General features: G+C 35.0%; 1 protein-coding gene across 1 annotated transcript; it reads right to left on the reverse strand.

The window, feature by feature from the left end:
- Positions 1-8,552: 8,552 nt before the first annotated feature.
- LOC120137791 (proline-rich extensin-like protein EPR1) lies at positions 8,553-9,629 on the reverse strand. Its single transcript, XM_039153452.1, has one exon. The coding sequence runs from the start codon at positions 9,627-9,629 to the stop codon at positions 8,553-8,555; it is 1,077 nt and encodes a 358-aa protein (XP_039009383.1).
- Between the last annotated feature and the right edge of the window lie 16,025 nt (positions 9,630-25,654).

The raw sequence follows: 25,654 nt of genomic DNA on the forward strand, positions 1-25,654 counted from the left end.
ATATATATATATATATATATATATATATATATATATATATATATATAGAAGTTGGATTCAAATTTAGTTTAGGTTTATGGTAAATCGAGTCGAGTCGGGTTGATATCGAATCAACCAATTTTCTATTTAGAACAATATTATATTGGTTCAATATTTGATCAATTGGTTTTAAGTTCGGTTCAATCTTTAGATAAGTTAATTCGAGTTGAAATGAGTATGAGTCAAATACATAGAAACAAAGATTGTGAATCATATGCAAAGCATTTTGCCCTAGATTCTCTGGACTAAAGCTTGCAGTTCTTGATAAACCAGAACGATCCTACATTTTCTTATGACCTGAAACCCTTGCAATGAACTAAGGGAAAAACAGTAGTACCCAGATCACTAAAAATGCAAGAACCAGTAAAAATATTAACGCTGCACACCATGGTACATAGATCATCTAAGTTAAAATGCAGCAAGTGTCATGTTAACTTGACTTGCTTTTTTCAAGAGAAAATTCAACGAAAAGTTAGAATTATTGTTGTTAATAGTACTAAATCAAAACTGGGTTTTCCTGTTTTATGCATTGTTAACAACTTACCATGGAGCACTAACCAAATGAAGGATTTCACTCGCTGTGGCACCTTTAGCCTCCAAACATGTCTCAACGGTAAATCACTTTGATTGCTCTCTGATGATGAGAGCGCTCGATAGGCGGATCGAACCGTAAAAGCGCGAGTTGGTTCCCTTATCCACCCCGACAAGTCTATACCCAGATTCATTCGCGGTGGGTGAACAACAACTATATGATTGCATATCCACTCAGGAACAAGTTACCTCAACTTACACCAATCCCACTCCCCTAATACTATGACTAACATACACACCGACAAAAGTTGCGGTGCTCCATGCAGTAATCAATGATCCACCAGAGGCCCTCTATCCTCCAGCCAAATATCTCAAAAGAAAAAAAAAAGCAGCCTTAGCTCAATCCTGAATATTCCAAACTATATTTTGTCGAATTTTGTCCCAAATACAACATATATAAGCCCCTCTAGAGCCGCGAGCAGCGTGGCCTCCGGATATCCACCGGCACAATCTCATTCCATTTATATTTTCCCTTAATCACATATATCCAAATCTTATTAGTGCCATCAATAAGCTGCATCCCAATCTTCATAAGGAAATCATGATTCTGTCGTTCAAGATTTTTAAAACGCAACCCGCCTTCATCAATTGGTAGCTGCACCGTTCCCCAGTTGACCAAAGAAATTTTCCTAGAATCGAAACTCACGCCCCATACAAATCGGCGGATTAGCTTCTCCAAAATGTCACAAATTCCTTTAGGAAGTAGAATGGACTGCATAGCATAATAAGGTATAGTCTGAAGAACCACTTTGACCAGAGTAATGCGACCTGCCAAAGATAATTATTATGCCACCCAACCTGACAGACGTCTCTCAACTTTCTCAATCAAATATTGGTAAGTTCCTTTAGTCACACACTCATACAGGAAAGGAACTCCCAAATACTTACCAAGATTTGAAATCTCCTCAAAACCAAAACTTTGAGCTATCGAACGCTTTACCCTGGAATCGCGATTCTTAGAAAAATTAATTTGAGTCTTCGCAATACTAACTCGATGGCCCAAACACACACAAAAGTGTTTCATGACATCTTTAACCACCACAACTTGTTCCGCCGATGCTTCGGCAAAAAGGACTAAGTCATCCGTAAAAAATAATGAGAGATGCCTTGACATGCTCCAATAAATAGACTTGCTTCCAATCCCCAAAGCTAATTCGCCTATTAATCGCATGAGACAATCTCTCCATACAAAGTACAAATATGTAGGGAGAGAGAGGATTACCCTGCCAAATTCCATGAGTCGATTTAAATTCCTTAGACACATTACCATTCCATAAAACCTGTGTGGAGACGGTGGTAATACAAAACATGATCCATTGAATGAAAATACTGGGAAGTCCGATCTCTTGAAGGATCTCTTCAATGAACCCCCACTCAAGGGGATTATACGCTTTCTCAAGATCCACCTTTATCACCATCCACGCTTTCTTCCCGGTTTTAATTCTCATCGAATGGATCACCTCCTAGGCCAGAATAATATTATCAGTTATATTTCTCCAATGAACAAAACTGACTTGATTTCTCGACACCCAATTCGGCAGTAAGGGCTTTAGTCTGTTCACCGAAAGCTTTGTGATAACTTTATAGGGAACCGTGCAGAGGCTAATAAGCTTAAATTGGGCGATCTTCTCAGAAAACTCAACTTTCGAATTACCACCAAAAGAGTTCTATTAGCCCAAGCCGGTAATACCTCATTCGCGAAGAACTCTTTCACAAATTGAGCTAGATTCTCCCCAACAATAGCGCAGTTCCTTTGGAAGAAACCCGCTTAAAAGCTATCAATTCCGGGGGCCTTCAACGGGTCTATCATAATCAGCGTATGTCGCACCTCTTTTGTCGTAATGGGTCGAATCAATTCATGAAGTCGGTTGGTCTCTAATTGTCAAAACCCCCCTGTCATATCAACCATAGCGGTTTGACAATATTTAGATGAAAAAAGGTCACGGTAAAAACACACCACATGTCTCTGCAGTTCTAGCTGATCATTGCACCAATTACCGTTCCCAAATCGAAGCATACAAATAGTATTCCTCCTCATTCTGTTAATCGTGGAGGCATGAAAGAACTTTGTATTCCTATCACCCTTAGTAATCCAACTACTTCTTGATTTTTGATGCCTTAATTTCTCCTCCTGATCCAACACCGTCTCAAGATCATTTTTAAAAAATTCATACAACTCCATCAGAAACACCGAGTTAGAGTTCTCCAAAGCTATTTCAATTCCTCAGATTCTAGTAAGGAGAAGAGCCTTTCGCCTGTCAATGTGACCAAAAACCTAATTATTCCACTGTCTACATTTATCCTGCATCTCAATCAGATTATCGAACATCGACCTATCATTATTCCATGAATTACTCAAAAAGCTTTCAAACCCTGGGTGATCGTTCCAGGCTGCACCAAACCTGAAAGGACGATTCTTCTTTACAGGTTGATGTGCCTCAGTAGAGAGGCAAATCGGTCTATGATCAAAATCCAATTTTTGCAAGTGTGTAACCTCTGAGAAGCTAAACTGATTAAACCAATTGTTATTACAGAGACATCGATCAAGCCTTTAGCTAAGATTTCCACGTTTCCAAGTATATCGTGGCCCATTGAAACCTATATCGACTGAGCCAGAGAGAAAAAGAAATCATTAAATAACGGACATCCACCTGCTCTTCTAGTCGAGCCTCCACTCCTCCCATGAAACCCATAAATAGCATTAAAATCTCCACCCAAACCCACGGTACATCGTTATCCGACTCAAGAGTTCATAACTAATTCCAAACATGTTTGCAAACACTCCAAATCGGACTAGCATAAATAAATGAAATAAGAAATTTCCTAGCACTCCCTTTCTCCACACAAAGCCCATGAAGGAACTGATTCGAAGCCACAAGGGAATCAATAGTAACAGAATCTCTCCACATCACCCAAATACCACCCGAGAACCCATTCGTCTTCACCCTAAATAAATGGTTATATCTCAACTTACGAATGAACCCCTTCGCTTTAGCGCTACTAACGAGTCTCAAAAATGGAAAAGATATCAGGTTTCTGAGTCAACACTAACAACTTAAAATACTGACAAAAAATAAGGCCAAAAGCGCCTTAAGAATTCCAAAAAAATAATTTTAACCATTAATGAGGATGTAGAAAAGAACAAATCCAGCTCAAACTTGTTGAGGTTCTTGTGATTCACCTTCAAACGTGTTATTCTCTCGCCACTGCACCAATTGGTCACTTAAAGTTACCATACCATTGAGACCAAAGCCCCCCGAATCCCATCTAGCTTCCGCCTGACTTAGGTCATTGGTTAAGGATTCCACCCAGTCCACAAGTAGTGGTTTAAGTGGACCTTGTTCATCTTTCTTACTTGTCCTGGCATTCTTCTTATATACCCCCTCAAGAGGGCCAAACTTCTAACCGCCGGCTTTGGAGTCGATCCATGACTTGCTTTAACAGTAAATCTTCCAATCATGTCACTTAGGGCCTCCCTCTATTATCATCCACTATTGAATGGCTGCATGTTCCCCGGATTTGAGTTCATAATGGACATGCATTACATTTTCTTTTGAACCGTCCACAATAACCTCCTTATTGCATTCCTTTTGTTTCCCTTTCTGTTCCCTACCATCCTGCATGTTGTTCTTGTTTGAGTTGACGTTAAATAGCCTATCACTTTTGTTGCTTGAATGATCCTTCGGAGGTCTAGTCGCCACCTTTAACCTCTGACAATATTTTGCAACTGCCTTCTCCTTACACTAGTTACTATTGCTCATGGCATTCTGCTGAATCTCCTCGCCACCTGCCATTAACGCCGTAAAATGAGTACCCCATTCTGGTTTACAGCCAATATTACTACAAGGTCTGACTCTCTATTTTATTGCTCGTGGATACTCTCTTTTTCCTAGGCGTTACTTGTATCCAAGGGCCAAAAGACTCTTCAGGATTATCTTCCTTCTCTTCCTTTCGTTTGTTTGTAGCAGGTATCATCTTCGGACATGCAGTTGTTGTATGGTCATACATACCACAACCATAGTAAGTAAACTTTCATACTCTACCCCCTGGTATTTACCATCAATCATCAAACCAGGAACTAAAGGTTTTCCCAAATCCACCACGATAGTCAGTCTGGCAAATCTACCGCGCCTTTCTTCCATTGTGTTATAATCAATCCTCACTATAGCACCCAACGCTCCCGTAATTGCACGAAAAAAACTCTTCGTATAGTAGCGGCGCGGGGACTATGTGCACCCATACTAGAATCGACTTTGGATGGTTCTCAGATGTTGAAAAATTCTATATCATACAAGGCCCTCCCGCAACCGCAAGAACCCTATGATGGTCATCATTCTCCGCAAAACGTAAGAAATACTCATTATCCAAATAGATTAATTGTAACTCACTAGTCGGTTGCCAAAGAACCTGAACCCGATTTAGCAAAGCTTTGTACCCAATCGATTTCCCCAACAATCACATCACTACCGATTTGGAGAGTTTCTCATCGATAGCTTGGTGGACTCTCTCGGAAAACCTAATGTCAGGAATAGTTTTCCAAACCAACCTATACGTCACCTTCTAATAATTCCATGTCCAAATCAGAGATAAAATTACCGCCATTAGACGCCTTACCTTGGCCAACCACCATGTCACAGAATGAAAATTTCCCCCTTTTATCCTTATCACCATCACCATCAGCTAGAGCGTATTTCATCTCTTCATCCAAACTATCCACCCCCAGACTCGGTTCCTTAACCTCTATCCGTTGATTTGTCTTTTCAAAAGAACATGTTACTTTTTCATTCGGAGAAGCCCCTTTTGCTGCGCTTGTCTCTACTTGTTCCACAGTCCCTGGACTGATAATAGTTGTTCCATCTGACGACAGTCCCGACGGGTTGACCATGGGATCCTCATTAGGTTTTCCGAGAAACGCGGAGCCAAAAAAGGTAGCCATCTATGATTAAGTTTCTTATCTGTCACTCACTCAAAACAACTTACCAAAACTTTTTTTTTTTTTGATAACAAGGTAGTCGCGGTTTAGTGATTATTTTATTTTAAATCGAAAATATTAATGATTATTTTATAAATTTTAAAATGTCAAATAAAAAAATCTTACTAAAATTTCTGTTACCGTTGATGTAGTTTACCCTTTGCAAAATTGGGTATAGAAAACCCTCCGTTGAAAAAAGAAAAGGTCAAACAGTCAAAATAAATCAAACACGCGGTGATTTTAAAATCACCACGTGTTCGATTTATTAGAAACTGTGTTAAAAAATATATATTTTTCGATAGAATTTAAATATCGAGTTGAGATAAACATATTTAATTATTCAATTAAAAGGAAATGACAAACTCATATATTTTCCCCTCTCTCGATTGTAAAGGTTTCACTTTGATTAGTTCAGACCAATTCGAGTCGTACACTTAATATTTGTTGAATGATAATTTTATATAGGGGCAAACTTAAATTTAAGGGAGACTAACTAAAAATTTGTGGGGTTAAAGTAGATTTTTAATAGAAAATATATAAATAAATCTAAAATGTATGTCAAATTTAAAATTTTTAAGAAGATGACTACCCCTCTATCATAATTACCCTCGTTTCTTTTACTTCATGTCCATTAAGCAATGGATTTTTGTCTTTCGAATGATGCCTCGTTATTTTTGTGATAATGTGCAGGAAACAATTACACATGTTTTGCTGGACTGTCCTCGCACTCACCGTCTTTGGGAATAGGTGATTCTCCCTTCGCTGCTTCCAACTTTTTTTCAAGGTGACTTCTCGTGTTGGGCAATTGCTATTCTGATGAGTAAACTGGTAGTACCCGGGGATGATCTTTCTTGGTCCACTTTATTCGCATCGATTGTTTGGCAACTCTGGAAGCAACGAAATGATAGGCTTTTCAAGGGCATGGATCAGCCAACTTCGAATGCTTTACACCGCGCCAAGCATTGGGCTCAATATACACGATTGCTCTGGCTCCTACTCCTTGTGGTTGGCGAACACGGATGGCAGCGTTAAATCTTCGGATGGTTTGGGGTCTTCGATCTGAGGATGGCTCCTGGACTTATGATTTTAGTAAAAATATTGGCTATGCATCGATTCTTCAAGCCGAACTTTGGGGCATCTATGAAGGTTTACTTTTGGCTCGAAGACTTGGCATAAGTCGCTTGGAAATTCAATCCGATTGCCTGCAAGCAGTCAACTTATTGCAAGATAGACAAGCGGGGAGGAGTTCGATTGCCCTTATACGCTCGATTGCTACCTTGCGCAATCAAGAGTGGACCACCAGCATTTGTTGGATCCCACGATCAGCCAACACTGGCAGATGCCCTTGCAAAATTGGCCTCTCCTACAGCCGACCAACTCAGATCTAAGACTAAGCTAGCTGCTTGGTTTCCTTTCAATTAAAAAAAAAATACAGTTTAAAATTATTTATATGTATTAATTATTAAATTTAAATATAAACTTCTAATTATAATTATTCACGAAAATAAATAAATATTTATATTTAAAATTACTTAAATAATTTTAAGGATAGAATATAAATTTAATATAATTACTTAATTGATTAAATAAATAAATAAAAATAATAAGTTTAAATAGTTATTTAATTATTTTCTTATTTCTAAATAATATTTTAAATGAGAAATTATTTAATTTTAATTTTAGTTTTTCGTAAGTTAAATAATAATTTTCCTATATTTTATTAATTCTTGACCTAATTTAGTGGTAAAATGTTTGAATATTTTACTAGATGTCTTAAGTTCAAAATCATAAATCTAATAATTTTTTCTTTTATTTTTATAGTGATAGTTTAGTATAAGTTAAATGTATACTTTGACATTTAGAACCAATTCCGTGTAAGGATGGGCATGGGTTGAGTTTCGGCCAAACCGATTCGAAAATTTTACATCTTCATCCGACCTGATTTGACCCGAAAAATATATATCCTCCACCCGACCTAAACCCGATCAACTTTTTGAGATAAAATCCGAACCCGACCCAATCCGTTTAATTGAAAAACTTTATATATAAAGGGGTATTATTGTAATTATTCCTAAATATATAAGGAAAAAAAATTTTGGGTCGGGTCGGGTTGAGCATTTTTCTCCCTAAACCCGAATCTGACCCGACCCGAACATCACCTTTTATTTTTTTTAAAACCCCGACCCAATCGGATCGGTTCGGATCAAAACTCGTCGAGTTTAGATCCCTGCCCATCCCTAATTGTGTGCCTTAACTCAGATGGTTTAGCGCTTCTCCTTCCCTTAAGTGTTCCAGGGTTGAATCTTGGTAAGCGCTCCCTTTGGGAGTTTATACTTTGTTTTGTTTCTAAAATAAAATAAATGTTAAATATGATTTTTTTTAAAATAAATAAAAATTTAAGCACTAAAACGGATAAAAAAACTGACATTTCATATACTAAATGAGTAATTTACCCATATTTTATTTAAAAATTTAAACATTAATAATTTGACCAATTAGAACATGTCATACCAGCTCCCAACTATTTTATCTCTATTTGATACCTAAAGTTTTTTTTACCATAAGTACGAATAATGTTTTTAAACGTTTCGAAAATTATTTCTAACTCTTTTAAAATTATTATTCAATAAAATTATCCTATGCGAGTATCATGTTTATCAAATTAAAAATGTTTGATAATGAAAAGGTAAATTCAATGAACCATCTAATTGTATTAAACATTAAATTTGTAATGATCAATCCTTATTGACAGAATTATTCGAAAGCACTCCTTTTCCGCTTCTTTAAAAGAATGACTTTTTAGTAATTTGCTCTTTCTATAAAAATGTATAAAAATACTTTATTCTTTAGAAGGATTTATGAACTAGTACATTAATGATAGACTACTAATGACATTATGAACGCTAAGCGAAACAGGAACATTGAAAAGATGATTTGATCCTTCTGGTGTTTATTTCTTCGTAATCAACTCGTTAAAATTTGGAGGATTGAAAGGTTTATTGTGAATAGAATTTTGTCCTCCAAGAGGTAGTATTTTCACGACGAACTCATTAGAGATAGGAGGACTGCGAGGGTCGTTGTGAAGAGGATCTGGTCCTCCAGGTGTTAGTCTTTTCACGACGAAATCATTAGAGGCAGGAGGGCTGCGAGGGTCGTTGTGAAGAGGATCTGGTCCTCCAGGTGTTAGTCTTTTCACGACGAACTCATTAGAGGCAGGAGGGTTGCGAGGGTCTTTGTGAAGAGGATCTGGACCTCCAGGTGTTAGTCTCTTCATGTCGAACTCATTAGAGGCAGGAGGACTGCGAGGGTCGTTGTGAAGAGGATCTGGTCCTCCAGGTGTTAGTCTTTTCACGACGAACTCATTAGAGGCAGGAGGGCTGCGAGGGTCGTTGTGAAGAGGATCTGGTCCTCCAGGTGTTAGTCTTTTCACGACGAACTCATTAGAGGCAGGAGGGCTGCGAGGGTCGTTGTGAAGAGGATCTGGACCTCCAGGTGTTAGTCTTTTCACGACGAACTCATTAGAGGCAGGAGGGTTGCGAGGGTCGTTGTGCAGAGGATATGGTCCTCCAGGTGTTAACCTCTTCACGACGAACTCATTAGAGGCAGGAGGGCTGCGAGGATCATTGTGAAGAGGATATGGACCTCCAGGTGTTAGTTTTTTCACGACGAACTCATTAGAGGCAGGAGGACTGAGAGGTTTATTGGTAAGAGGATATGGACCTCCAGGGGTTAGTCTCTTCACCACGAACTCATTAGAGGGAAGAGGGTTGCGAGGATCATTGTGAAGAGGATCTGGTCCTCCAGGTGTTGGTCTCTTCACGGCGAACTCATTAGATGTAGGAGGACTGAGAGGTTTATTGTGAAGAAGATCTAATACACTCGGTACTTGTCTCTTCACAACGATATTTTTAACATCAGAAGGATCATAAAGAAGATTAGATCTTCGGACAGTTGATAACTTCATTCCCACATTGCTTTTCAAGCTGTTGAACCCATTTAGATGATCACACCTTCGTGCTTTAGACATTATGACAAACATAGACGAAATCATAAAAAATAAAATTGACTTAATTTTATCACCCATTTTATATTTAAAGTAAAAGTATGAATGACGGTGAGAAGTATAGTATAATACATGATATTTATATTGGCAATTTTTTAATTGGAAATATAGATAAGAGTACATTATGAGATGATATATAATATTCGGATTTCCCCCCATATATTGATAGCACTGGTGCCAAATAATAATTTCTAATTAAGTAATAACAGATTTCATTTCCATTTATTGAAAATATTTCCATAAAGTATTTAATATTTATTATTCTTGTATATTTTTTTAGTATATTGATAGCACTGGTGCCAAACATTACGTTTCACTTTTATGAAAATAATATTTTTGTAAAATACTGCATGATCATTTTTTTATAATAAAGTTTAGGTTAAGGGTGAGACTCTAGTTTAGGTTCAGAGTAAACCTAAAATTCAATTGAGATTTACGTAGGAATTTATAGATTACCCATCGAGTTCAAATTCTTGAATTTCAACCACTTACGTCAACACCCGGCTCGTGAATGTTCATTCATTCGAGAAGATAGTATTTAATTTTATATCTATGAAAATATTAAAATCCATTGATTTGTGTCTCGTCTATTTTTTTTCTTAATGTGTTAAATTTAAATGCGATAAATTCAGAGTTTTTTTTAGATAAATACGTACTATCATTTCAAAGCAAACCCAATACACATAAATTCAGAGTTTATTTGAATAAAAAGTTATTTTTTCTAAAAAAAAAATAGAATCTTAATATTTTTTATAGAAAAATATTAAGATTCTAAAATGATATATTTTAAAATATTAGTATTTATGATTTTTTAATTATATGTGTATTTTCATTTAAAAAAACAAGACTTAGTAAATAAAATAACATATAATTTCAAATATAAAGAAATAATAAAATGGAAAAGAGAAAAAGAGATTTCAAACTAAAAGGTCGAAACAGGGATGGACATAACTGGTTGGTGGTGCGGTCTCACCCCTTAAATTATTAATTATCTAATTTCGCACCTCAAAAATTTTATAACACTATACCCCTTAAAATTCTTAATATAAATTCTTAAATTCGCACCAAAATATATATTTTTGTGGCCATCCCTGGTTCGAAACAAATGAACCCCAAATTCTGATATTTTAAATTGGTCAGAGCCAACCCTCATTTCTTTTACTCCATGAGTCCATGTCCGTTAAGCAATTGAATTTTTACACTTTAATGATCTATTAAGCAATTAAATAATTTGTTTATATTTTGAAAATATTTCACTTAATTAAAATAAAAGAAAGGGAGACTCATATATTTTGGTGGGTGAGTCTCCCACTTGAACAAATACCATTTGATCCATTCAAGCGGGGAAATGAGAAACTCATATATTAAATACATAATTAAGATTTTATGATAATAATTAAAATCATCACAATAAATTGGTTTTATTTTACTACTGTTAAAGTTAATATGGCCATACGTGCAAAGGCATCTAAAAACAATCATGGGCTGAACCGCATTAAGATTTGAAGGGTTTTTTTTTTGCCCTACTAGGGAAAATAGGACACAGATGCTTTTATTTTGGGATATATGACGTTTTTTACAGTAAGGGATGAGTTTCACCAGATATTATTATTATATTCGACCGAATGGTCAGTTTAAATATTTAATTATTTTTTTGGAATTCGTCACCTCGACATGACGAGTTCCTTTGGTTTTGAATATATAGTCGTTTATAAACGTTTGAAAACTGGTCGTTTATAGCCGTTGAAACTAGTCATGTGGGCGTGACAAGCTCCAACGATCATTTTGATAAATTTTCACTATAAATAGGAGTGGGTGAGTTGATAGAGTTATATATGTGAATCAAATCATGCATTCGTGGGAAGAATATTTAAAAAAAACGTGAACGATAATTTTGGTTATGATTACTCTGACATTGAAGATTCAGAATCAAGATCATATGCAAATGAGGAGTGGGTAAAAAATCAATAAACTCGATACTTGATCAACATAAGGAGATTAAAAAGAATGAGAAAAAGAAAAAGAAAATAAGAAGAGAATGAAGACTTACCAATCCGACGCAGTAAACGACTTATAGAGAGAAATGAAAAAAAAATAGTGTAAAATTGAGAGGAAGAAGAAGAGGAAAATTTGTTTATTTTGTTGAAAAAATGTTCTAAATATATGTATGAATTTGTGTTTAGTTAAATGGTATTTATGAATAGTTTGCAATTATATATGAAAAGTTAAAAATAAAGATGATTATTGATATTCATAAATTATCCAAAATAGGTACATCAGATAATATGATAATAGAATTACAAAGGTTTTATCGACCCGATCGATATTCTGGAAGATGTGGGCAGTGCTTCCTATTGTACCCTTCACCTCTGTAGTGGACACAAAGCTTTGGCAGACATTGCTCTCGTTGAGGATCATCTATATCAGTATTAATCCGACTAGATTCACGATGACCCTTCAATTTCCTTCTTAATTGTGGATTTGGCAATCATTCTTTAGAAATTGTTGGTGGCCAATAAGCATCGTTTGGGAGATACTTAAACTCGCAACTGCATATGTTGCACATAGTATGCAGGCTATAACAATCATCAGCGTATGAGTATGGGTCTACATTAACATGCATACATAAAGCAACAGCGTGAGCGCATGGGCATCTAAAGGCTTGAAATCAACCACAATCACACCATATTTTTATTAAGATTATCGGTGTAGGTGGCAGAATTCTCACCCTTATGTGGTCGAACAAGTGCTTAGACAATGTAATCAGAATCGAGTCGGGCAAAATTACGAACAAAAATTGATGTTGCATGTGTTTGATTTTTGTTCATTATTTTGTCTAGATTTAGAGTCCATTTTTTGCCATCGTTGATCATTGTCTCTAATTGTGCACCTTTGTTTGTCCATACTTTACCCAATTTGAAGTAAGTCTCCTGAACAGTACTCAGTACCGGAAGATGTCTAGTCCCTTTAAGCACTGGATTGATACATTCGACAAGATTGATTGTCATATGATCATACGTCAGCCCTGATCATCATATGATTGTGTTGAGTTAATCGAATGACGAAATTGGCCAAGAGGGGGGTGAATTGGCAATAAAAATTTTGTGGAAGCTTTTTGCAGAAAATTGAAAGCAATTGCACAGCGATTTACAGTGGTTCGACTTTCTCAAACAAAGTCTACGTCCACTACCTTAGCTATCCACACTAAGGATTTTCCAACAAATTCACTAATTTGTTCTTTCTTTTGAGGCCAAAGAGATAACCTTACAATTCCCTCAAGAGTATACCCCAACTCTTGAGAACACTCTTTTCTCAAAGAGAAGATTACAAATTTGCAAACTTACAAGAAAACCTCACAAGGTAAGATGTTTGCACAATTCTAGAACAAAGAAAAGAACACTCAAAGATGAATACAATTGAGCACAAAAAGTGTTCTTGAAAGCAAAATGAATATTGAATGAAAATGGGCTTGAAATGCTCAAACTTGAGGTTTGATGCTTTCTCTTTGATTCTCTCTTGATTCTAGTTGCTTGATGTTTCTTGTTGTTGATCAATGGCTTCTAAGCTTGCTTAAATATACCTTGAATCACTTCTGAACGTTGGGGATAATTAGAGAAGATATTATAGCCGTTTTAGTGTGAAAACATTTAATAAAACAGCTTGGACAGTGGGGGGAATCGGTTCCCTATCATAGGGAATCGGTTCCCTAAGTGTAAAATTCAAATATTTCGACCGTTGAACAGGGGGGAATCGGTACCCCCTTGGGGGGAATCGGTTCCCTCCGAGCATTCTGGAAATCTCGGAGCCAAACCATTCAGGGGGAATCGGTTCCTCCTATGGGGGGGGAATCGGTTCCCTCTGAGTATTCTGGAATTTTTGGCTTTGAATTGGTTCGAAATACTTTGTAAAATATTTTGAAATTGTTTTATGATTAAAACTTAATTTTACACTTAAGTAAGGATCAAAAATGATTTTTGAAATATTTGGAGTAATGTTTTGATATTCGAATAGTTATATCGAATATACTTAGAAAATCATTTTGGAAAATCTTAAAATCCATTTAACTTAATTTGTTATATCGAAATATTAAAATGTTTCAACAATCTCCCCCTTTTTGATATAACAAAACATTTTAGTAATTTTAAGATTTTTGAAATCAAGTTTTGAAATTAGAAATTACTCCCCCTTACTTTAACACTTATTCTTCTCCCCTTTTTGTTAAATCAAAAATTCATTGTAAAACAAGGTTTGTAAATCATTTAGACAATTGATTTATTAATTATAAGCTTAAGCTGCTAAGATCATAATCAAAAGAGAGGTTAGCCATTAGTTTCATAAATCAATATTCATAAATAATGTGATATGGCAAAATTGGTCATATTGCTAATGATAATGTAAATGATGCAAAAATAAAACACACCAAACATATAAGTTCACACCATTCATATATCCAAAATCCAACAATCCACAAAATCAAACATATCAAAATGTTGAAACAATATTCATTTTGTTCAAAGTTTTAAAACTAAACATAAAATCAAGCATCCGGATCGGTAGGAGGAAAACGGGCTCGCATGGCGGCCATCTCGTGTGTGAGTTCATTGATACGAGCGTTGGTTGATTCATTGTTTGCACGCATCTCCCGAAGAATCTCTAATTGTTGAGCTCCCATTGTGGATAAATGAGACTCTATAGAGGAAAAACGCGAGTCCATGGTAGCGTATCGGTAATCGAATGTCTCCATAAAGGATTGAAAATATGGAGGCATTTGATGCGTTTGTTGTGCTTGCTCCTCGGGCTGCTCTTCGGGCTGATCAGGTTCTTCTTCAACTTCATCAATATCCCTCATTAATTGTTCAAACTCGGGATCTTCGTCAGCTTCGGGTGGAGGTTGTGAAGAACTAGCTCCCGGAGTAGAAGAACGAACCCATTCACCGGTTTCTTGTCCTTTACCCATCCCGCTCTCGTTAAGGAAAGAAGATTTATTTGTTTCTTAAGAGGAAAAACGGCATCTAGACTTACTCTAAGCCCAGCTTTGGAAAACAGATTACTCAAAAAGCAACCGTAAACTAGAGATGAACAGTGTTTCTTGTTAGGAACAAGATTTACGGTTTCAACAATTTCAGCAAAAATAATCTGAGGTAGGTTAATTTTAATACGGTTTTCGAAACAATGTAACCACCAAAGATCCAAAGCTCTAAGAGTAGAATAACGACCTCCGGATGGTCGAAACCACCAAGAAATCATTAGATGAAGAAAACGCTCATGTAGGTCTAAGACACTCGCACTATCTCTTCTTTTGTAACGAGAACCTAAAATTTGTTTTTCATTCGAGATACCATCATTATCTAATCCAAATGTATTGGCTATATATGCTGGGTCAATATATAAGAATTGTCCTAGGAGGTAGGAACGAATTCCTATAGTTTCTGTTTCAGCTTGGTTTTTAACACATACAGCATTAGAGTAGAATATACGAACAAGTTGATGGTAAACGATGGGTTCAAGATCAAATAGTTTATCAAATTTCCATTCTTGTAAAATGGGAAGATATTTAAAATCGATAGCTAACATAGCTTGACGAGAAGGAATACGTTCTTCCCGGATTTTGTAAGAATCGAAATATGATAATACCAATATCGGTGATTTCTAGACCCAGGATGATTGAAACACGAATTTTGGATAGTCAAGTTAGGATCAGTGGGATTGGGATTAGAAATTGGAATAGAAGGAGGATTTGAGGTGGATTTGGTTGACGACTAGAACGACTAGATGAAGACCTAGGACGTTTAGGATTTGACATGGTGAAGGAAATCGGAATAGATATAATAACCTGCAATTTTAAAACAAGTGTATGCAATTCAATTAATCCCAAAACTCAAATGAGTCCTCAATATTTCAAGATTCTCTAAAACAATCCTAATGGGCAAAGTTTTTGAAAAACTTTTGAAAAATATGGTTTTGAGAAACAATATATGTATAGTTTTTCATAATAACAATATAATTTGATCAAAACACAATAATTTGAAAAATAACATTTTTTTTTTTTATTTCGAAAATTTAAAAAAAAATTTGAAAAATTCTTGTGTTTTTGATGAAATTAGTTGTAACATCTAGTTTCTAATCACTAAATAATCAATGCCCGATCACTATTTCAACCTAGAACTAATTGAAACTAATCCTATGTTCAAAAATAATGAAATAAAGAGTTTAGAAAAATTTACCTTGAAATATGAAGATTGAGTGGATTTAGATGTTGTTTGCACGATTTTAATGATTCCAACAGGTTTGGAAGATGATTTATGAAGCAAATTCCGATTAATATCGTTGATTTGAGGTAAAAATGGAGATTTGAGGGGTTTAGAGGGTGAAAACGGCGGAAGAAATAATAAAAAGAGGGTTTGGGATTTTGGGGTTTTCTGTTCGATTTTAACAGAACCCCAGGGGGGTATCGATTCCCCTGTGGGGGGAATCGGTTCCCCTTCAAAGGAGGAATCGGTTCCCTCAAGGGGGGAATCGATTCCCTCTGCACCAAAATGCTAAAATCCGATTTTTTTAAGCACAAAATGCTAAATTAATCTTTTCTAGTGGTATTGGCAACTCATATATCAAAAAATTAATTATGTTCAAACAATTAAATTAATCTTTAATCGATTTTTGAACATAAAATTAATTTTCACTAAAAATCACAAACTCCCCCTAATTAATAGCAAGAATGCAATCAAAAATTATTATAGTAAGCATTTTTCAGTATTATTAAAAGTGCTAAAATTATTTTAAACACTAAGTGAAGATAGGTCAGTTAAACCTAATTCTCTCCTAAGTGTCCAAAATCTTTCCTTGTCTAAGGGTTTGTAAAGATATCCGCTAATTGGTGCAAAGTATCAACAAATTCTAGAACTACATCTTCCTTAGTGACATGGTCTCTAATGAAGTGATGTCTTATTTCAATGTGCTTAGTTCTAGAGTGTTGGATGGGATTTTTAGTGAGACAAATAGCACTAGTATTGTCACACTTGATAGGAATAGTACATATTTCAATTCCATAATCAAAAAGTTGTTGTTTCATCCATAAAACTTGTGCACAACAACTACCAGCTGAAATGTATTCAGCTTCAGTGGTAGATAATGCAACACAATTTTGTTTCTTTGAAAACCAAGAAATCAGCATATTTCCAAGGAATTGGCAAGTACCGGAGGTGCTTTTCCTATCTAATTTGCATCCTCCATAATCCGCATCAGAAAAAGCATGCAAGCTAAAACTAGAGTCTCTAGGATACCAAAGTCCTAAACTAGGAGTGTCCTTAAGGTATCTAAAGATTCTCTTAACAGCTAGTAAATGTGATTCCTTAGGACATGATTGAAATCTAGCACATAAGCAAACACTAAACATAATGTCCGGTCTACTTGCAGTTAGATAAAGCAAAGAGCCAATCATTGACCTATATAATTTAACATCTACACATTTACCTCCTCATCTAAGTCAAGCTTTGTTGAAGAGCTCATTGGAGTGTTATGAGGTTTCCCATTTTCCAGTCCAAACTTCTTGAGCATATCTTTGACGTACTTAGCTTGATTAATGAAGATGCCATCTTTTCTTTGCTTGATTTGGAGTCCCAAGAAAAATGAGAGCTCCCCCATCATGCTCATCTCAAATTCACTTTGCATTAGCTTAGAAAATTCTTGACAAAGAACATCATTAGTAGAACCAAATATTATATCATCAACATAAATTTGAACTACTAATAAATCTTTACCTTTTCTCTTAAAAACAATGTAGTGTCAACCTTTCCTTTTAAAAAACCTTTTTCAATTAAAAAATTTGACAATCTTTCATACCAAGCTCTAGGAGCTTGTTTTAAACCATAAAGAGCTTTTGTCAATTTTAAAACATGATCCGGAAAATTTGAATCTTCAAAACCTGGAGGTTGTTCCACGTACACTTCTTCTTTTATAAAACCATTTAAAAATGCACTTTTAACATCCATTTGATATAATTTAAATTCATTGAAACATGCAAATGCTAATAACATTCTAATTGCTTCCATCCTAGCTACGGGAGCGTATGTTTCATCATAGTCTATGCCTTCTTCTTGAGTATAGCCTTGAGCAACAAGTCTAGCCTTGTTCCTCACTATATTACCACTTTCATCAAGTTTATTTCTAAAAACCCATCTAGTACCTACAGTAGATTTATCACTAGGCCTTTCAACTAATGTCCATACTTTACTTCTCTCAAATTGATTTAATTCTTCTTGCATAGCCATAATCCAATGTTCATCTTTTAATGCTTCTTTGATGTTCTTAGGCTCTATGCATGAAATAAATGCAACATAATTACAGATATTTCTAAGAGAAGATCGAGTAGTTACCCCTTTTGATAGATCACCTATAATTTCACCATCCTTGACATAGTTGTACTCTCTTGGAAAAGATACTTCCCTTTCTTCAATGGTTGGATTCTCGAGGGGATCATGAGTTTCCTCATCTTTTGTTTCTTCCTTTGATGATGATTCTCCAACGTAATGTCTAACGTCATTTGCTTGTACAATACCTACATCATCATTAACAGAAGAATCCTTCCTCGGAAGGGGATTATCATCGAAAACAACATGTATAGACTCTTCTACAACTAAGTTCTTTTATTAAATACACGATAAGCTTTAGAATTTAAGGAATAACCCAGAAAAATTCCTTCATCACTTTTAGCATCAAATTACCAAGATTTTCTTTACCGTTGTTTAAAACAAAACATTTACATCCAAAAGGATGAAAATAGCTAATGTTAGGCTTTTTATTTTTGAGAATTTCATATGGAGTTTTCTTTAAAATTGGCCTAATCATTACTCGATTTACAACATAACAAGCGGTATTTGTGGCTTCCGCCCAAAAATATTTTGGCAAATTATTTTCACAAAGCATGGTTCTAGCCATTTCTTCTAAAGTTCGATTTTTCCTCTCAACAACTCCATTTTGTTGAGGGGTTCTAGGTGCTGAAAAATTGTGGCTAATACCGTTAGAATTACAAAACTCAATAAATCCAAGATTTTCAAATTCAGTTCCATGATCACTTCTAACACTAGTGATAGAGTAACCTTTTTCATTTGGATTATTTTTGAAAATGTGATGAAATTTTCTAATGCTTCATCTTTAGTACTTAAGAATAGAACCCAAGTGTATCTAGAATAGTCATCTACCAAGACAAATGCATATTGTTTTCCTCCCAAGCTAGTAGTTCTAGTTGGCCCAAAAAGATCTAAATGGATCAATTGTAATACTCTACTAGTTGATACATCATTAATAGATTTAAAAGAAACTCGTTTTTGTTTTCCTTTAGCACAAGCATCACAGATTTATCATTATCAAATTTAAGCTTAGGCAACCCTCGAACTAAATCACCTTGAATTAGCCGTTGCAAAACACTCATACTAGCATGACCTAGTCTCCTATGCCATAACCAACTATCATGCTCATCCTTAGCAACTAGGCATAAATTAGTCATATCAATAGAATCTAAATGCACCATGTAAATGTTTCCTATTCTATGACCAACAAGCATAATCCGATTAGATGCAATGTCAATGACTTTACAACCATTAATTTCAAATAAGACATTGAATCCTTTATCGCATAATTGACTAATACTCAATAGATTATGCTTTAATCCATTCACATATAAAACATTTTTAATTTGTATGGAAGAGGTATTACCTATTGTACCAATACCTTCAATGTGACCTTTTGAATTGTCTCCAAAAGTCACTTCTCCTCCATTTTGGCGTTAAGCTCAATGAACCGGCTTTTGTCTCCGGTCATATGTCTTGAGCATCCACTATCAAGGTACCATGAGTTGAATTTGTTTCCCGTGCCTTGTAGCAATGCTCCTTTCCCTACAAACATAGATTAATTTTTGATTTTTGGTACCCAAATTCTTTGGGTCCATATTCATTAGTTTCCAAAATCCTAGTTCCCTTAGGTATCCATTTTTGTAGGATATCTTTATCTTTAGTAGTAATGAGTCCTTTAGGAACCCATATACTTCTAAATATTTTACCATTTAGGGTTCGTTGAGGATTTCTATGATTGTAGTTTCTAAAATCTTTCTAACAAAGTTGGATTTTGAATTTCTCCTTTTTCAAAACGTTTTGTTCCAACTTTTCAAAAGAGATTTTAAGATCATCAATTTTCTTTTGATGATCATCATTGACCTTTGAAAGTAAATTTTGCAAATCTAAATTTTTCTTTTCAAACTCTTCTAGTTTGATTTGCAAATCTTTAATTTTACTTTCAAGATCATTGTTGGTTTTGGATATGAGTTTATTTCATTTTTCAATTTTGAAACATCATTTTATATTTTAAAAATAATTTCTCATAATCCGAAGCCAACCCATTATATTCCTCTAATAGCTCATCATAAGATAAATCATCAAAATCAGATGAGTTAGAGGTTACCTTAGAATCTTCCCCGAATGCCATCAAGCACAAGTTTGCTACTTCTTGTTCCTCTTCATCGGAACCTTCTTCATCGCTCCATGTAGCCACATGAGCCTTGTGCTTATTCTTTGATTGACCCTTTTTCTCAATTGTGGGCAATCATATTTGACATGCCCCGGCTTTTTGCATTCATAGCAAATGATTGGGTCCTTCTCTTTTGGTTCATTTTTGAGGCCTTCGTTTCGTTTGAATTTTCTTCCTTGGTAAGGTCTCATCATTTTTCTGAACCGTTTGGCAAACAATGCCATTTCCTCGTCATCATCATCATTAGAATCACTCTCATCTTTTGTGGATTTGAGAGCAACTCCAATGTTTTTTCTTCTCTCCTTCTCCTTGGTGTCTCTTCAACTTTATCAAGGTCCACTCATCTTCAAGCATCATCTCATGAGTGAGGAGTGAACCGATAAGTTCTTCAAGAGTTAAGGACGATAGGTCCTTAGACTCGATGATTGCCGTCTTCTTTGATTGCCATGATTTTGGGAGGGAGTAGACTAACTTCCTCACAAGCTTTTCATTTGAGATGATCTCTCCATATGATTTGAGACCATTGACAATCGTTGAAAATCTATCCGTCATAGCTTGATGTCTTCATTTGGTTTCATCCTGAAATTTTCATAGCTATGCGTTAGAATACTAATTTTGATTTCTTTACCTCATCTGTACCTTCATGTGTGACTTGAAGTTTGTCCCATATTTCTTTGGCGGTTGTACACGATGAAACTCTTCCGTATTCATCTGGTCCAAGAGCACAAAAAATAATATGGTGGCTTTGGAGTTGAGCTGGAACATTCTTGTCTCTCCTTCACTCCACAACCTTGGATGAGTGAGAGGTTTGATGTATCCTTCTTCTACAGCATTCCATGCTCCCATGTCACTTGCTTGAATGAAGTACATCATTCTATTCTTCCAATAGGCATAGTTAGCTCCATTGAAGAAAGGAGGCTTGTGACGGGCATCGAATCAAGACCGGAGTCGAAGTTTGAAGTGGAGGCCATTGATGACTTTGTAATCGATGTAACTCTTCCCGGATCGACTCAAGAGGCGATTAAACCTTCAAATGAGTTAGGCTCTGATACCAATTGTTGAGTTAATCGAATGACGAAATTGGCCAAGAGGGGGGTGAATTGGCAATAAAAATTTTGTGGAAGCTTTTGCAGAAAATTGAAAGCAATTGCACAGCGATTTACAGTGGTTCGACTTTCTCAAACAAAGTCTACGTCCACTACCTTAGCTATCCACACTAAGGATTTTCCAACAAATTCACTAATTTGTTCTTTCTTTTGAGGCCAAAGAGATAACCTTACAATTCCCTCAAGAGTATACCCCAACTCTTGAGAACACTCTTTTCTCAAAGAGAAGATTACAAATTTGCAAACTTACAAGAAAACCTCACAAGGTAAGATGTTTGCACAATTCTAGAACAAAGAAAAGAACACTCAAAGATGAATACAATTGAGCACAAAAAGTGTTCTTGAAAGCAAAATGAATATTGAATGAAAATGGGCTTGAAATGCTCAAACTTGAGGTTTGATGCTTTCTCTTTGATTCTCTCTTGATTCTAGTTGCTTGATGTTTCTTGTTGTTGATCAATGGCTTCTAAGCTTGCTTAAATATACCTTGAATCACTTCTGAACGTTGGGGATAATTAGAGAAGATATTATAGCCGTTTTAGTGTGAAAACATTTAATAAAACAGCTTGGACAGTGGGGGGAATCGGTTCCCTATCATAGGGAATCGGTTCCCTAAGTGTAAAATTCAAATATTTCGACCGTTGAACAGGGGGGAATCGGTACCCCCCTTGGGGGGAATCGGTTCCCTCCGAGCATTCTGGAAATCTCGGAGCCAAACCATTCAGGGGGGAATCGGTTCCTCCTATGGGGGGGGAATCGGTTCCCTCTGAGTATTCTGGAATTTTTGGCTTTGAATTGGTTCGAAATACTTTGTAAAATATTTTGAAATTGTTTTATGATTAAAACTTAATTTTACACTTAAGTAAGGATCAAAAATGATTTTTGAAATATTTGGAGTAATGTTTTGATATTCGAATAGTTATATCGAATATACTTAGAAAATCATTTTGGAAAATCTTAAAATCCATTTAACTTAATTTGTTATATCGAAATATTAAAATGTTTCAACAGATTGTGATTAAGGGTGAGCAAAACTTGACTCGACTCGAAAAATAAATTTTTTACTTGACTCGATTTTCATAAAAAACTCGACTCGAATTGAGTTTGAATTGTAATTTCATAAACTCAACTTGACTCGAAAAATTTTCAAATTCAAATCGAGTTGTAAAATACAAACTCAAATAACTAGAATTTTTTAGTATTTAGTAGATTGATTTTCAAGTTTAAGTCGAAGTTTGAGTTGAGTCCCTCGACTTTATATAGTATATGTAAATCACATATGAAAAAATACAAAAAAAATACATGTATTGTATATGATTATAAAATATCATTTAAATTAGAATTAAATAATTTCATAATATTATAAATATTTATAATTAAATTTAAATAGAAACTCGAAAATTTGACTTGACTCGATTTTATAAAACCAATTCCTCAACTCGAATAACTCAAATTTTTTTTGACTCGATTCGATCAAACGCTCACCACCACTTGTGACCATCTCTCCTAATGTATTTCAGCTGTAGAGTTATAAACATCTTCTCCAAAATTCCTCAGATTTTCCAGCTTGCATAGATGTTCGGTTGTAGTAAAGCATATCCTGATAAAAATTGGATTTAAGAATAATAATAAATGAAGAACATAAATGAACAAAAAAAGAATAAGTTACCTATATTGATAATCTCTTTCTTGATGATATTATTGTTCTTAAACCTCGTCATAACATTGGAAGCAATATGACGTATGCAATACACCATAAATGCATGGGGAGGTGACCACTTACTTCTCAATACGTCAATCGTGGCCAACAACCCAAGTGAACGGTCTGATCCCATCTTGAGTGACAATATGGGAATGCAAGTTGGACAAAAAGAAATTCTAATGCAAGTTGGACATAAAGAAATTCCACATTTCCTCTAACTCATTTTTAACAATGGCAAAGGCAATGGGGAAAATGTTTCTGTCATTATCTTGTGCAACAACTATCATAAGAATGTGTTCGTATACAGAAAAATCTCATCCACTTAAACCATTTGTTTGCAATAAAAAAAACCTTTAATGGATAACTTGAAAGCCCAAAACAAGCCTCCGAAAACTCTTTCCCTAGGATAACATGTCTATCAAATATGGTCACAATACAAGTATAAGATTGAACAATGGTTCTTGGGATGAAAAATTCTATTGCGTGCAACAAATGTGGAAACTCATTATACAGTTGATCTCAATCACCGCATAATAGTGTCATAGCTTTCCTTTTCGCCATCCACGACTTGTAGTAAAAAGAAATATAACCAAATGTATTCCAGATTGATGTCATTATCATTGAAACTGGGATCCTTGGATTTTTCTCCACCAAAAGCTTGGCGTGTGAACATATGACATCACAATGAGCTCAACGTACAACTGTGCTGGCCGTGAAACATTGTGACTTCCCACAACATCTTCCACTGTAAGTATGAAACATGTATCCTCCACCTATAGCCGACATTGTGGTTTGTACACCTAACAAAATATGTGTTTTGATCAGACTCTACCACATGAAATTATATATGAGCTTTGACACGTAACTCATTTATTTTAGTTAGGCATCCTTTTTAGTTTCAAACTGGAACCCAACTGCCAACTCCGTCGATCTGTCGACGAAGGTACCCTAGTGGACTGTATATATATCAGACATATCATGAATCTCTGGATTCCTCATGGCATCATAGTTTGTCATACATTACAACTGGATGATGATAGTGAGGCGTGTGGGGTTGTTACATTTGGGGTTGACTGGGTGTTAGTGAATGTGCCCAACCTCACGGAGCATTCTGCAATACATGACCACATGAAACTGCTACCTCCTAGACATCATTTGGGGTTGTGGTATTTGGGTTTGACTGCTATGTTTATGATTTTATTTACTGTTTATGGTGTGTGTAAGGTTAGTTGTATTTATGTCTTTAAAGTAATGTATTAGGTTTTTTGTTTTATCTTCTTAATGTAATATTCATGGTTCATTGTTTTTATCTTCTTAATGTAATGTTTTATGGTTTAATTTAATGTTTATGGTTTGTTGTTCTTTTAAACAAAATTTATTACAATATTCTTAACTTTTCAGTGATATATCAATATAACAGTTGGAACTCGTCAACTCATCAAGACTAGTTTCATTTTTTAAAATATATATAATTTTTAAAAAATCCAATCACGGAAAAAAAATAAAATAATATTATTTTCCCAAAATATACCTCTACCTGCCTATTTTCTCAATTTTCCCCCTCCTTGCCCTATTGAAAGAAAAAACCCAAGATTTGAAACATAGTGTCAGATCCCCCAGTAGTAAAAATTCTAAATTTGCTTTTGGGTATAATTAAACTAATGTTTATATTGTTTAGAGATAATCATGAAAATCTTAGCATTTTATCCATAAACATTGCACTTGTCAACTGTCATTTGTTTGAAGTTTCAACTTTGGACGCCAACCAAAGTTGGGACAAATACAACTTATTTATATTGCACTTTTCTGTCGCAACAAGACTAAAAATCTAAGCTTAATTATTTATTTATTATTGGTTTGAATAATTACAGTTTGTTCAAAGAAATCAATTCGTCAAGTGAATGAATCTATCATCTAAGCAACTCTATTTATATGATTTGAGAAAGTTACATTTAATTAAATTTATTGATGGAATGCACGTACCAATTTATTTTAGTGGTTAAAAAAATTGTTATTATTTTAGAGGTCTCATGTTTGAATAACAGTTTGAGTTTTTATTGTCAAATGATTAACAGTCTTTATTACAACATATAATACCACTTATAAACATCCTAAATTATTTTAAAAAAATTGTTAATGGAATAAATGTGATTCGGTGGCTATAGACGATATTTGTTGATGAAAATAAATGAGTTGTGATGGTTATAAATGAATCATTATTTCTTATTTGTTCGATTAATTATAGGTCGGTGTGACGGTGTCTTATCTTCCTAAGAAGATAGAAGAGTGATGAATGGGAGAGAGTATTTTATCAATTCTTTTAGTTTATCGTTATGATTATTTGTGGATCGATAGATTAAAGGATATAATTAACTCACAATAAAATTAATCTTGGTAGGTCAGTAAACCAGTCAGAAAATGATATACAAATAACATTTGACTAAGGTGTAACAAAATTAGAATACAATTTGGAATTCAAACCTTTCAACTTTGGAAGTTTCACACTTGAAGGTCTATCCATGAGGGCGGCTAGGCTGTGGGCTGTGGTGGCTAAGATTCCATGAACCTTTTAGAGTTGGAGGGCTGCATTTGCATGAGCTCAGAGGGATTAGGCAGCAGCCCCCACTAAAAACAACCTATATTTCTTTATATAATATGTTTGA

This window comes from Hibiscus syriacus, unplaced genomic scaffold (assembly GCF_006381635.1).
Source record: "Hibiscus syriacus cultivar Baekdansim isolate YM2019G1 unplaced genomic scaffold, ASM638163v2 tig00110676_pilon, whole genome shotgun sequence".
In the NCBI taxonomy this organism is placed as follows: domain Eukaryota; kingdom Viridiplantae; phylum Streptophyta; class Magnoliopsida; order Malvales; family Malvaceae; genus Hibiscus; species Hibiscus syriacus.

What these genes read in the sequence shown, in the direction of transcription:
- LOC120137791 (XM_039153452.1), bottom strand. Translation starts at nt 9,629, where the DNA reads ATGTCTAAAGCACGAAGGTGTGATCATCTAAATGGGTTCAACAGCTTG.